This window comes from Peromyscus leucopus, chromosome 15, assembly GCF_004664715.2.
Source record: "Peromyscus leucopus breed LL Stock chromosome 15, UCI_PerLeu_2.1, whole genome shotgun sequence".
In the NCBI taxonomy this organism is placed as follows: domain Eukaryota; kingdom Metazoa; phylum Chordata; class Mammalia; order Rodentia; family Cricetidae; genus Peromyscus; species Peromyscus leucopus.
In genome coordinates, this window is record NC_051076.1 from 53,510,903 (window position 1) to 53,525,643 (window position 14,741).

Genomic DNA, 14,741 nt, shown 5'->3' on the forward strand with positions numbered 1-14,741 from the left:
CCCCCAACTCTGTCTCCCAGCATTGTACCAGGATGTGGAGGATGGGGAGAGCTGAGCTCACTGCCCCGTCAGTTAGAAGCCTCCAGCCTGATGGTGTATGCCTAAACCCCAACACTAGGGAGACTGAGACAGGAGGAACGCCATGAAATCAATGGCGGCCTGGCCTCCACAGTGAATTCCAGGCCTGAGTTGGACCCTGGAACCCACGCCAAGGTGGAAGTGGAGAATTGACTCTGCACAGCTGTCCTCTGACCTACACGCACAGGCACACGCGCACGCGCACACACACACACACACACACACACTCACACACACACACGGTGGGCAGGTACACGCAGATGGAGAGGCCAGTTGGTCATCTAAATCTGGATCTTCAGAGTAGCCTTTCCCAAAGAGTGTTGTACAGATCACCAGGCCACTGGGATGGCCCTTAAAAACTGATAACATCGTCAGAAACCTCTGAGGGGCTCTGCATTTCCTACTTAGTGTATGCGCGTTGGGAAAGTTCTAAGACAGCCCATCTCTGGCAGAGAATCCTCTGCTGAATACGTTTGGTCGAACCATGCAGCCAGTGCTGCTCTGTAGGAACAGTTTCCCTGCAGCCCTGACTGTCAGGATACTGAAGGTGACTGAAGGTGACGGAGAGCGAGCGCTGCTGTCACGGAAGTGTACTGACTGCAGAGGGCTCCTGCTGCAGGAAGACCGTGCTCACAGGATTTCTCCCTAGAGAGGGAAGGAGACACAGACAAGAGACAGACTGACCCCTGGGAGAGAGTAGTGTCGAGAAAACGCCACAGGATTGAAACTCAGGAAGCCTGGATGTCTTCCTTAAGATACACAGCGTCAAGTCAGTCAGCTCTGACCTTTCCACTCTCAACTCTTAACAACTCTCCACAGAGGAGGTAACTTGATGTGACTCCAATGTTAAGTGGTCTTTAAATAAAAAACCCAGTGCTAGATATTGGGGTAGATGCTGAGAGATCAGAGAGACAAAGGAACAAGCCACTGCCACGTCTTACCTCACCAATTCCATGAATCCTCTGACTGAAATCCTCTGAGTCCTCATCTGAAAGGCTCCAGCTGAAAAAGCCTCTAGCTGAAAGGGATGCTTCTGCTAAAAAGCCTTTACTTCCTGTCTGCTCACGCCTTATATACCTTTCTCTGCCCAGCCATCACTTCCTGGGATTAAAGGCGTGTGTGCCACCACTGCCTGGCTCTGTTTTCTCTCCTAGACTGAGTCAATCTCATATAGTCCAGGGTGGCTTTGAACTGAGAGATCCAAAGGGATCTCTGCCTCCCAAGTGCTAGGATTAAAGGTGTGTGCTACCACTGCCTGGCTTCTATGTTTAATCTATATAAAATTTTTATTTTAATCTATATTAAATTGTATATATATATTAATTTACTCTATATTAAATTTTATTTTTATATATTCATTTAATCGATATTAAATTTTATTTATATAAAAATAGAAGTTTATTGTTTTAGACAAAAGGGGAAATGTGGTGATATATTGTGTACACTAATAAAATTTACCTGAAGATCAGAGAACAGAACAAGCCACTAGATTAAACATAGAGGCCAGGCAGTGGTAGTACACACCTTTAATCCTGGTACTGGGAGGCACACATGCCTTATATCCCAGGAAGCGATGGCTGGGCAGAGAAAGGTAGATAAGGCGTGAGGAGACAGGAACTAAAGGCTTTTCGCCTGAGGAACCCCTTTCAGCTAGAAAGCCTTTTCAGGCTGATGAGTGGGTGAGGTAAGAGGTGGTGGCTGTGGCTTACTCTGCTTCTCTGATCTTTCAGCTTTCACCCCGATATCTGGCTCCGGGTTTTTTATTACAAGACCTTTAGAAATTCCTGTTACATCTTGATGGCACTTTCAAGCCCTGGTTGCTCCGTGTTAATACATCCTAACCACCTGCACACAAACTCTCACCTATCTCCCCCAGTCAGCTTGGTCCTCACGTCTTACCTAGAAGTTCCACACACACCATGGACTAGCTCTGTAAGCTCCCGGCCGTCTTCAGACATGTTCTAAGAAAGACAGCTTGAAAGGAGATACTCAGTGCCGCCCCACCCCCACCACATCACTTACTGTTCCAAATATCTGGCTTGCCTTTGTCCCCTACAGCCCTTGACCCCTCCTTTACTCTCTGTCTTTTGCTGCCATCCCATGTCTGTGCCCCTGTGTGTGCGCGCGCACGTGTGTGCATGCTGTGTGGAGGCATGTGAATGGGTGTGGGTCAGGTCCTTGGCTTGCATATCTAGCTCACATCCCTAACCCCAAAGCTCATCGCCACCAGAATCAAACAAGCTATGGTCAGATTATGAGCCCCAAGTAGCCAAAGAATGGCTAGAAAAGAGCTCTTATTCTAGGACACTTGGTATAGTAGGCAGTGGTGAAGGGTGGGCACAGGGGTAAATACCTATGATCCCATCACTTGGGAGGTAGAGGCAAGAGGATCCAGAGTTCAAGATCACCCACTGTTACCTACTGAGCTCAGGGCTAGCCTGGCCTACATGAGACCCTGTCCTTTAAAAAGGAGGAAAGAGATCTTACATTTGGTTGTTTGAACCGCTCTGCCATGTGCTGAGAACAAGAAATATAAAATGAAACTTCCTATCACTTCCTTCTCTTGATCTTCACGGGACTACATGGTCAGTTTCTGATTAATTTGTGAAGAGATGAATAGGTTCTCTTAGAATGAGCCTAAGTCAGAAGTGGCATCCTAAGACCCACAGAGAGAGAAGCTCTAGAATAACGAAAAAGGGAGGAAACCTGGGTTGCTGAGAAGTGTACCATGTGACACCTGGGGAGTCTTTTCTGTCTCGAGGGACACGTGGACTCATTAATGAATCCCTCCTTGGATTCATTAAGTCCCCCTGGCCTGTAATGGCAGCAAACCAAATGATCCTCCTCTTTCGATCAGTACTGACTTCTAGATAAGTCCTCTGTCCATATACCACCAGTCAAGGGACAGCTCACAGAGTGGGTGTAACGACAGGTAAATCCTCTGCCTCCACGTCCCTGACCTGGCCCTAAAGCCGTCCTCCCTCTCCAGTGTGGAGCCTTGACGTCTCTCTCTCCCCGGAATCTGCTCTCTTCCAGCTTCGGAGTTCCTTCAACAAAGCCTTCAGCATTAAAAAGGGTCCCAAGTCGGCCTCCTCATACTCTGATATTGAGGAGATTGCCACCCCTGACTCCTCAGCCCCGTCATCCCCCAAACTACAGCATGGCTCCACGGAGACGGCATCCCCCTCCATCAAGTCCTCCAACTCGTCCTCTGTGGGCACTGAGGTCACTGAGTAAGTACTCTATCCACCAGCCACCCTGGCAAACTGCTGGCTGCAGTTGGCAGTAAGGCCACAGACCCTGACAAATGCCACCATACTACTGGACTTTGCCTGGGCATGTGAGACCCACAGAGGGACCCTTCCTGACATACCAGTTGGGTGCCTATCATCAGATGGAAACAGGACTATAGGCCAGGCATGTCAATATCCCCTGCCACCCAGTACTTCTCTGGGATCCAGGCTGACTCTTGCTTCCTTACAGGGCTCCTGCTCATTCAGTCCCCCACACTAGACTGTTCCAAGCCAATGAGGAGGAGGAGCCGGAGAAGAAGGAGGTCTCGGAGCTCCGCTCTGAACTGTGGGAGAAAGAAATGAAGCTCACAGACATCCGGTTGGAGGCCCTAAACTCTGCCCACCAGCTAGACCAGCTTCGGGAGACCATGCACAACATGCAGGTCAGTGTCGGGGCAGAGCTGCAGGAGCGGGGAGCAGGGTCCGACATCCACGCCACCCTGCCACCTGCCCTGTCTCTTCTTCTGCCCACAGCTGGAGGTGGACCTGCTGAAAGCAGAGAATGACCGGCTGAAGGTTGCTCCTGGCCCCTCCTCAGGCTGCACCCCAGGGCAGGTCCCTGGATCGTCCGCTCTGTCGTCCCCTCGCCGTTCCCTGGGTCTTGCACTCAGCCATCCCTTCAGTCCCAGTCTCGCAGATACAGGTACCTGCTTGAGAAGAGCTTGTTTGGGTAGCAAGAGAAAGGGCTCTTTTCTGTCCCTCCACCTGTGCCCTGGCGTCCTTGGGCCAGGAGGCAATGGTGTTGAAATCAGGAAGATCGCACCGTTAGTAAGCACCGCGGTTCTTAGCTCTATGCCTTTTCAGACTGGGGGCTCCCATCTCTTCTTCGTCATAAATAAGGAACCATTATTTGGGAAGGAAAGTAACTACAAAGCTCGATGTAAGGCTGAGTTCTTAAAACCAATTAGGCCTTTCCCACCTTCACAGACCTATCACCCATGGATGGCATCAGCACCTGTGGTCCAAAGGAAGAAGTGACCCTTCGGGTGGTGGTACGGATGCCACCCCAGCACATCATCAAAGGGGTAAGGGACTTTAGGAAGGGCCAGTGTAGGAATCAGCATGATAGAGATGGCCCCAAATTTGCACTGGTCCAAAAGCAATGTGTGGTTAGTAGACACTGTACTCCACTGAGTTTTGATCTGTCCCTGGGCTAGCAATAGGCAGTGTGAAACACTCTCAAGACCCTGGACGGTGCCAGTGAGCCACAGCTCCCAGCCTGCCCCACAACCATAAGAGTAAACAGCAAGTGCTCCCGTGGCTTAAGTGTGTACTGAATGCACTTTGGACTCACAATATTTGAATTCATAATGGTTTTATCACAGGGGGGGGCAGGGTCTCATTCAGCTTGAACTGACCTTGAACTTGCTGTGTATCAGAAGATGACCTAAAATTCCAATTCTCCTGCCTTCACACCCCTCTTTTTGGGGGTCTTATGGGGCTGTCACATAAAACAGAGGAGATGTACTATCAAACTTATGCAAAAAAAAAAAAAAAAAAATTAGAGCTCTGAATATTCCCAAAACTAGAGAACCCAGCTCCCGAGGCTTTCTGGGGTCTCCCTTTCTAGTGACATCTTCACTGAGGTCCCGTGCCTCAACCTTAACCCTACAGGACTTAAAGCAGCAGGAGTTCCTCTTGGGATGTAGCAAGATCAGTGGCAAGGTGGACTGGAAGATGCTGGATGAAGCTGTTTTCCAAGTGTTCAAGGTAAAGTGGTTCTCACCCTCAACACGGGTTGCTCATCTTCTCAAGGGGCGGTCAGTCATCCAGGCACCAGGATCCTGGGAACCTCTGACGCTTTATTGGGGAGGGTGGGCAAGATAGAAAAATGCACAAACCCTATTCCTGCTACACCTCCTTCCATAGCCTGTAGTGTGTGTCTGTCGTCTCCTGTGGCTTTTCCGTCTGTAGTTCCATCTTGGCTGCATGCTCACAATCTTCTTGGTCTCCCGACTCTTCCACCAGGACTACATTTCTAAAATGGACCCAGCCTCCACCCTGGGGCTAAGCACTGAGTCTATCCACGGCTATAGCCTCAGCCACGTGAAGCGCGTGTTGGATGCCGAGCCTCCTGAGATGCCGCCGTGCCGCCGGGGTGTGAATAACATATCGGTCTCCCTCAAAGGTCAGTCTTTGCCTCTTCGGGAAGTAGTGTGGCGTGGAGGCAGGGAGAGGGTCATTAAATCCTGCGTCATACATTCATATAACAAGAGATTATTGAGAAACCCTAACGTGAAGGTGCTTAAGTGATAGAGGAAATAAAAAAAGATAAGACCCAGTCTGATGTTTTTGCTGAACTCAGGCTTCATCTCTACGCATTCTAAGTGAAAGTGTATCCCTAAAATTGAGATCCAGGTTTTTCAAAGCTGGGGGTGAGGTGACTCCTCTGGAACTCTTAAGACAGGTGGTTCTGACTTTCTTCAGGGGCCCCCTAGATGATGAAGGAAAGGCTCTTTAGGTATCTTGCCATTCTCCGAGCTGGCTAAGACTCAGTGCTTCTTTCCGGGGTGGGGTGCAGGGCTGAAGGAGAAGTGTGTCGACAGCCTGGTGTTCGAGACGCTCATCCCCAAGCCCATGATGCAGCACTACATAAGCCTCCTGCTGAAGCACCGGCGCCTCGTGCTCTCGGGCCCCAGTGGCACGGGCAAGACCTACCTGACCAATCGGCTGGCTGAGTATCTGGTGGAGCGCTCGGGCCGGGAGGTCACTGATGGCATCGTCAGCACTTTCAACATGCACCAGCAATCTTGCAAGGTGGCTGCCTCCCGAGACCCCCTACCAGTCTGTGCGGGGCCGCGGCCTCCCCCAAGCCTTTTCCTGGCCCCTTCCTGCCCCTCATCCTTTTCCCTTTCCACAGCTCTGCCTTAATCTTTCCCCTTCTTCAGGGTTCTTCCCACCCCTTCCTTCTTCCTGATATCCCCTTTCTCGTCATCTCCTCCTCTCCCCACCTCTCCTCTCCTTTCTTTCTCTCCAGGCAGGGTTTTGCTATGTAGCCCAGGCTGGCCTTGAGATGGTCCACCCACCATCCTCTCCCCTGCCCGTGTGTGTGTGTGTGTGTGTGTGTGTGTGTGTGTGTGTGTGTGTGTGTGTGTGGCGGTGGTGAGTATTAAGCATAAGGCTTCGTGCATGCTAGGCAAGCTCTCTACAACCGAGCTACATCCTCAAGCTCTCTTTTTCCTTTTTCCTTTGAGACAGGGGTCTCCCTCAGTTTCCCAGGCTGTCCTGAACTTGCAATCCTCCTGCCTCAGTCTCCCAAGTAACTAGGATAGCAGGCTGTGCAACCAGCCACAGCCTGCTCTTAGCTTCTCTTACACATAAGTTCCTCCGTCATACTTTCTCTCACCTCTCCTCCGTCATACTTTCTCTCACCTCTCCCTCGGTTCCTCTTTCCCTATTGACCGACAGGGAAACACAGCCTCTTTTTCTCTGCACTCGGTGCTGTCTGTCATATCCATTCTCTTTTATCTTCTTCCCGCTACCTTGCCTTTCATTATTACCATCAGACCACGGGTGACAGAGGGCACGTGTTCGGGGTTAAATATTACATGTCGTCTCCCCAGTGGTGGACCTCGAGTGTACCCTAAAACTTTGGAGTGGCACAAGCCTTAGCTGTCCCAAGCTGAGGAGGTGGTGGCGTCACCTCAATACAACAATAGATTCTCCTTCCTTTGGGGGGATGGGATTTAAGATTGCTGCTCAAAAGGGTTTGCTTGAAAGGGGCTGGGGTTTAACTCAGAGACAGAATGCTTGCCTAGCATATACAAGACCCTGGGTTCAATCCCCAGCACTTCAATAAATAGGTAGGTAGATGGATGGATGGATGGATGGATGGATGGATGGATGGACGGACGGATGTTTGAGAGCCTCTGGGACTACTGTCATTCTGTGGTAGTCTGGTTCTGTAATCCAATGTTTAAGTACATCCAACAGGGACCAAGGGACCCAGGGAAATACGGAATTAACTAAGCTTCTCTGAAAGTCTTCTTGCCAAGGTCCCTTGGGTGCGGATTCGTGAGTGCTGAGACCCACTGTCTTCTCTTATTCCAGGATCTGCAACTGTACCTCTCCAACCTGGCCAACCAGATAGACCGGGAAACAGGAATTGGGGATGTGCCCTTGGTGATCCTGTTGGATGACCTGAGTGAAGCAGGCTCCATCAGTGAGCTGGTGAATGGGGCCCTTACCTGCAAGTACCACAAATGGTGAGCTCAGGACCATTTACAACAGCGGGAAGAGGGGGAAGAATGCAGCCCCGGCCAACCTATGGGCTTCCCATTGTGTGTGCGTGGAGACAGTGCCAACCTGTGGGCTTCCCATTGTGTGCGCGTGGAGACAGTACTTGTTGCGACGGATCTAAGTGAATCCTTCCCCCTTTCTTCCCACAGTCCCTATATCATAGGCACCACCAATCAGCCTGTAAAAATGACACCCAACCACGGCTTGCACTTGAGTTTCAGGTAAGAACTATGTCCCTTCGTGAACCTTCTGGCCTTGCCCAGGTGCCTGTAAAAAATAATAATTAGATCCTGAACTTGTGGGCGGAGGAGCAGTCAGTAGCAGGAGAGACGAGGCAGAGCCCTGTAGGCTAGGAGGGGAAGTTGCTGTTTCTGCATGTCTGTTACAGGGTGGGAGAGGAGGGCTTTGAGGACAGGGAAGGAACAAAGCCGAGGAGGAGAGACCCCGGCTGGCTGCCGTCCTAAGAACTTTCTTCCTGGTCACTCTGTGAGGCCAGCCAGTCATTGAGGAGGTCAGAGTTGATCATCAGCTGTGCCCATCCATACTGCCATCATTACCTCCTGTCATGTGAGAAGTAGTCCAGTGGGCATTAATGGGAGACAGGCAGGAAGAGGGCCAGACTGGCAAGGGACAAAGCCAGGCAGTGTCCCCTCTGACGCTCCGACCCTGCTCTTCCTATCCCTGGTGGCAGGATGCTGACCTTCTCTAACAATGTGGAGCCGGCCAATGGCTTTCTGGTCCGGTACCTGCGGAGGAAGTTGGTCGAGTCGGACAGTGACATCAATGCTAACAAGGAAGAGCTGCTCCGGGTGCTGGACTGGGTGCCCAAGCTGTGGTATCACCTCCACACCTTCCTTGAGAAGCACAGCACCTCGGACTTCCTCATCGGTACTGGGCTCCAGCTTCCCCCGGGGACTGGAAGCTGTTTCCCTTCTTGTCTCTTACCCCCTGGAGGGAGGCTCTCTTTGCTTGCTGGAGTTGAACGCCTTAAGTATTTAATAAGCCTTTCCACTGCAGTAGCACTATGAATTGGATAAATCACTTGAGATAACAGGAGAATTGCTTGAACCAACTACAAGTTCAAGGCCAGCCTGAGCAACATATTGAAACCTCCCCATTGTTAAAAATAAATAGATAGGTTAATTAAATAAATATGCTGGGGCTGGAGAGATGGTTCATTGGTTAAGAGCACTGTCTGCTCTTCCAGAGGACCCAGGTTCAATTCCCAGCACCACGTGGCAGCTCACAACTGTCTCTAACTCCAGTTCGAGGGGATCTGACACCTTCATACCAATGCACATAAAATAAAATTAAATAAATAACTTAAATAAAATAAATGTGCTAAGGGCATAGTTCGGTGGTAGAGCGCTTACTTAACATGTGCAAGGCACCAGGTTAAAAAGTAAAGCTACCCTTCCCCTCTTTCTCTCCTCACAATTAGTTGGTAAAGGGAGAGAAGCCGTGCAGGAGGGAATTGAGATGTGAGAGGCTTGCTTTCCTCCTTGTCTCACTTCCACCTTGTAAACATTATGGTTTGCCAGACAGTTGGCACCCTGGCTCTGGAACAACTCCAGATCTCCCCTAAAGCTTTGGATGTCACACCCCTGTGCCCTGGACTAGGAAGTAAAAGAAGCAGAGTGGGGCAGACCAGAGTGCTCAGGCTTTTTCATGGCTGCGTTGTTGTCCCCAGGCCCTTGCTTCTTTCTGTCCTGTCCCATTGGCGTCGAGGACTTCCGGACCTGGTTCATTGACCTGTGGAACAATTCCATCATTCCCTATCTACAGGAAGGAGCCAAGGATGGCATCAAGGTGAGCCTCACCCTCCAACTCTACTCAGGCTTCTTATTGCTATCCATCTAGAACTTGCTACCCATTGATCAACCTTGCCCCGGTTTCCCCTTCCTGGTCTCCCCAGCCGCTGACCACCACCATGCTCCTTAAATATCTGTGAGATCGATTTTTATACGCTCCCTAGGACTGTGACCAGATGATACTTACCTTTCTCTGTGCGGCGTATTTCCACACTTGCAACCATGCTGTTGCAAATGACAAGATTTCAGATCTTTCATGGCCGAATCATATTCCACTGTGTATGTAGGCCAGATTTCCTATATCCATCATCAGTCGATAGACACTTGGCTACGTTGGTGCTGGACGTACATGGGAGAAAAGATGCCCCTTCAAAATAGTGGCCTCATTTCTTCTGACTATCTACCTAGTAGAAAGATTGGTGGGTCCTATAGCAGATTTAGATTGTTGGAGGAATCTTCATCCTGATTTCCATCAGGGCATATTAATTTACATTCCCACAAATAGTGTACAGGGTTCTATTTCCTCCACATTTGTTATCTGTAGCCTTTTAGGGAAATCACCACTCTTACTGGGGTAAGCTCTTAACTAACTGTGATTTTGATTGGCATTTCCCTAGAGATTAATGATACTGAGAACATTGAAATGACCTTTTGGCTCCTTGTATGTATTCTCTCAAGAAGTAGCTATTTAGAACCTATTATAAAATGAGATAAATTTTATCACCTGTAAATTAGAGCATAATGATTACTGAAGTCCATTCCAGCACTAAAATACCATGATTCAATATCTGGTCTTTATCAGTGATATATCACCCATAAAAGTAATTTTGTTGAGATAAATTAATGGTGATCTATTAAATCTCTAAAGGTGTTGTCTATCAAACCAATACCATAAATCATTATTTCATTTATAAATTTGTGGTATTTTTAAGGAAAATTTTGCAGTATTATTAATAGATTTAAATTAAATTTAAAAGATAATATCTATCCTCAAAAAAAATTTTTGTTGTTGTTTTTTCAAAACAGGGTTTCTCTGTGTAGCTTTGGTGCCTTTCCTAGAACTCACTCTGTAGCCTAAGCTGGCCTTGAACTCACAGAGATCCACCTTACTCTGCTTCCTGAGTGCTGGGATTAAAGGTGTGCACCACCACCGCCCAGCTTCTCAAAAATTTTTTAAATATTAAAGGATATTATATATGACTAAAATTGAAGAATTCCTCCCTGGGAAGTATAATTGTAGGGTCATAAAATTTGTACATGGTTTTAGTGTATCCTTCATGGATGAGTAGATAATGAAAATGTGATATGCATATACATACAAGGCAATATGGATATGGATATAGGTCATTTGAAACAGCGTAGATGAACCTACAGAACATTACATTAAGTGAAGTAGCCAAGGATAAAGAGAATAATAATAATGCATGTTCTCACTTCCAAGTGGAGTTCACAGAAGTGGAACACACAGACGCAGAGAATGGGGGTCACCAAGGGCTGAAGCCTTGGTGGCTGAGTAGATAGCAGCCAAAGGATACAAAGTTTCATTCAGAGGGAATAGTTGAGGAGATATACTGTATAACATGGTAACTATGGTCAATAACAGTGCACTTTAAAAGAAAGCAGGCTGAAGCGTTCTCACCACAAAAAAGATACGACTTCATATATCTAGATCATCAGCTTGATTTAACCATTCCACCACTGATACGTGTTTTAAATATACTGTACTTTATAAATGTAGACAAGTTTTTGCTATTTTAAAATGAAGACGTCACAGAGCCAGATTAAGGAACCACTGAAACACCTGCCCTGTCTCAAAGTCTGTCCATCTCAGTGGACGGCTGTACAGTTAGAACGGTTATGCTGAAGCCGTGGAGCCTCACCCAGGCTGTTACATTTTACTATTGATTACTTTTTATTCACTTCTCTGCCACAGGTGCAAAAAGCAGCCGCAGCTATGGCAGAGTTGAAAGTAGAAAAGAACCATAGCTTTCTATCTTCTCTCATGACTCATGTGTCCTTTGTCTGCATTATAGCCTTCCTCATTGCCTATCTTTAATGCAATTTTTATTTTTACATTCAAAATAAACAAACATAGAACTGGAAATATAGCTCAGTGGTAGATCACTTGCCTACTATGCTTGAATCCCCAGTCTCAGTTCTCAGATCCACAATAAATAATAAATAGTCAGTCTAGGCCACAGTGTGTCACATGTCTTACAACTCTAGCACTTGGATATGTGGATAAGGTGGGAGTGTCAGAAATTTGAGGCCAGTCGGTACTACATAGTTAACATTTTTAATTAATTACAAACAAATGTTAAGGTTTAACTGGGCACGTGGCCCAGGACTGTAATCTCAGGAAGCTGTGGAAGGGATGCCGTGAGTTTGGGGCCAGCCTGGGCTACATAGTAAGCACCAGGACAGCCAGATCCAAACAGTGGGACTGTTTTAAAAGAAAATTAGCTAAGCACTATGGTGACACATACCTTTAATCCCAGAACTTGCAGTTTGGAGGCAGAGATGGGTGATCTTTATGTCTACATAAAGAGTTCCAGGCTAGCAATTGCTATATAGTGAGACCTTGTCTCTAAACAACCTTTTAGGACAATATACTAAATTATCCTCAATTATTCTAGCAATTTATACCAACTTGTTTTCTTTCATGAGAAGCTAAGCTACATAAATCAAAACTTCAAGTCTTTATGTTTGGGGAAGTATGTATTTCCGGGGACTATATTTTTTTGTAAAACAGAATAGCTAACATAAGTAAGCTTCTAATCTGTTGTGGTCCCACTTACTGGTCACACTTTTCTTTTCCAGGTTCATGGACAGAAAGCTGCTTGGGAAGATCCAGTGGAGTGGGTCCGGGACACTCTTCCCTGGCCATCAGCCCAGCAGGACCAATCAAAGCTCTACCACTTGCCCCCACCCTCTGTGGGTCCTCACAGCATTGCCTCGCCTCCAGAGGACAGGACAGTCAAAGACAGCACCCCAAGCTCCCTGGACTCAGACCCTCTGGTGAGTAAAAGTCGTTTAAAAAAGAAAAGCCACAGAGTATTATAGCACTGAATTCTTACACTCTCCTGATGGGCCTTAGGCATTGAAGAGTTTTAGCAAAGCCAGGACCAAAAGGAGACCAGTGAGGAACTCTGAGCATCAGGATCTTGGGTTTCAGTGATCTCAGGCCTGCATCCTAGCTGAAGCTAAAGGAAAATGTCCTCTAGCAAAGACCCAAGTTTCAGGCAGTCTAAGTAAGAACATAGACCAAAGAGGGGCTGGAGAGGTGGCTCAACAGTTACAAGCACTTGCTATTCTTCCAGAGGACCCAAATTTGGTTTTCAGCACCCACATCTAAGCTTAGAACTCTAACTCCAAGAGGATCTAACACAGCTGACTTAGGCAGGCTCTGAACTCATGTGGACACACCTACATGCAGACAGACACACACAGAATTAAAAATAATAAAAATTAACCCAGCACTTGGGAGGCAGAGGCAGGTGGATCTCTGTGAGTTCGAGGGCAGCCTGGTCTACAGAGCGAGTTCCAGGACAGCCAGGCTTATACACAGAGAAACCCTGTCTCAAGAAACCAAAATAAATAAATAAAATAATAATAATAATAATTTAAAATAGAAAAACTATCATCAACCAAAGAAATAGTGCAGTGGGGTTGTTGGCACTTTTACTTCTGCCTCTCCTCTAATATTATTCTGAGACTTCCTCACTAAGTATATTCTGTAAAGTATAAGCTAGGGGAAAATATTTGCAATAGATACAGACAAAAATTAGTATCTTAAATAAAGTTAAAAGGAGCTTCTAGGCCGGGCAGTGGCGCACGCCTTTAATCCCAGCACTCGGGAGGCAGAGGCAGGCGGATCTCTGTGAGTTCAAGGCCAGCCTGGTCTCCAAAGCCAGTTCCAGGAAGGGCGCAAAGCTACACAGAGAAACCCTGTCTCGGGAAAAAAAAAAAAAAAAAAAGGAGCTTCCAGGCCTGGCCAAATGGCTCAGCAGGTAAAAGAATTTGTCACACAAAGCTGACAACCAGTTTCAGGAGAGAACTGACTCCCAGAAGTTGTCCACTGACCTCCACATGCATGCCATGGCATGTGCACAACTGCGTTCACCTGCATTCTCTCTCTCTCTGAGAGAGAGAGAGAGAGAGAGAGGACACACAGAGAGAGAGAGAGAGAGAGAGAGAGAGAGCAGTAAATAAGAAATAAATAAAAATAAATTATGCAAAAAAATGTAAGCTTCTAAACAAAAGAATGAGCAAAAGATATGAAGAGGCATTTGACTAGAGGAAATATAAGTGACATAAGATTAGGGGCTGGAGAGATGGCTCAGAGGTTAAGAGCACTGGCTGCTCTTCCAGAGGTCCTGGGTTCAATTTCCAGCAACCACATGGTGGCTCAAAACCATTTGTTTTTTGTGGCTGGCTGGCAGGCATACATGCAAACAGAACACCATACATATAATAAATAAATAAATCTTTAAAAAAAATAAGATCTTCAACCTATCTAATAATGAAGAAATGGAAATTAAATCAAGGAACTACTCCTACATTGGCGATAGGCAGAGCACCTGAAGCACAGCAGCTCTGGGAGCAGAAGGGATTCGTTACTAAAACCATGTTAGAAGGTCACTCAGCAGAATGGAATGAAATTTAACACACACAAAACCTCTGATCTTGCCTTTGCACCTTTCCAGTAGGGAATAATTCCACTTGAGTCATAATATATTTTTATTTAAATTTTGACTTCATTGAAAATAGCTGTTCTCTGTATCAAGACTACTAATTAATAATGTAGGTAGAAGAAAAAGATTGGCAGCCATTTGAACCAAGCAGGCTTACTCAGCTAAAGTTTGAGCTATTACATGGAAAAGGAGTACACTGAGGTAGTAGACTTAACCCAGGGTCCGAGGAGAACACAGAGACTAGCTGCTGGGGTGTGATCTCCTGCAAGGGAATCCCACGAGGCCAGGGCTGATTACAGTGCTTCTTCCTCCATTACTCCCAGAATAAGCTGGTATGTCTAGACCTCTGTCATTCACTGGAGTGCATCTGGAATCAGGGGAAGTCTTGTTCTTTGGTGTCCTCCACCACACCCGTGACCCATGGCACATTGTATAGCAAAGGTGTTCCAGGGGATTGTTCATATGCATGGGTTTACATCAGGGCTAAAACAATTGTCACATCTTCATGAAAACTTCACGATCTTAGTCACACCAAGCATCAGACCCATGATCCAGGTTCTCTAGGGTGGGTTTGTTTGGTTGGCTGGTCGGTTGGTTTGGTTTGGGCTTCCTGGTGGGCGGTACCC

General features: G+C 47.1%; 1 protein-coding gene across 1 annotated transcript in view; it reads left to right on the forward strand.

Annotated features, from left to right (window-relative positions):
- Nav1 (neuron navigator 1) overlaps window positions 1-14,741 on the forward strand; it is a 255,490-nt gene that overhangs the window by 237,040 nt on the left and 3,709 nt on the right. Inside the window, 12 exon segments of the mRNA XM_028876650.2 lie at window positions 3,115-3,311; window positions 3,562-3,754; window positions 3,846-4,014; window positions 4,299-4,396; window positions 4,986-5,081; window positions 5,340-5,499; window positions 5,893-6,128; window positions 7,422-7,576; window positions 7,760-7,831; window positions 8,302-8,498; window positions 9,301-9,419; window positions 12,242-12,439. Coding sequence (XP_028732483.1) covers window positions 3,115-3,311; window positions 3,562-3,754; window positions 3,846-4,014; window positions 4,299-4,396; window positions 4,986-5,081; window positions 5,340-5,499; window positions 5,893-6,128; window positions 7,422-7,576; window positions 7,760-7,831; window positions 8,302-8,498; window positions 9,301-9,419; window positions 12,242-12,439 — 1,890 coding nt within the window.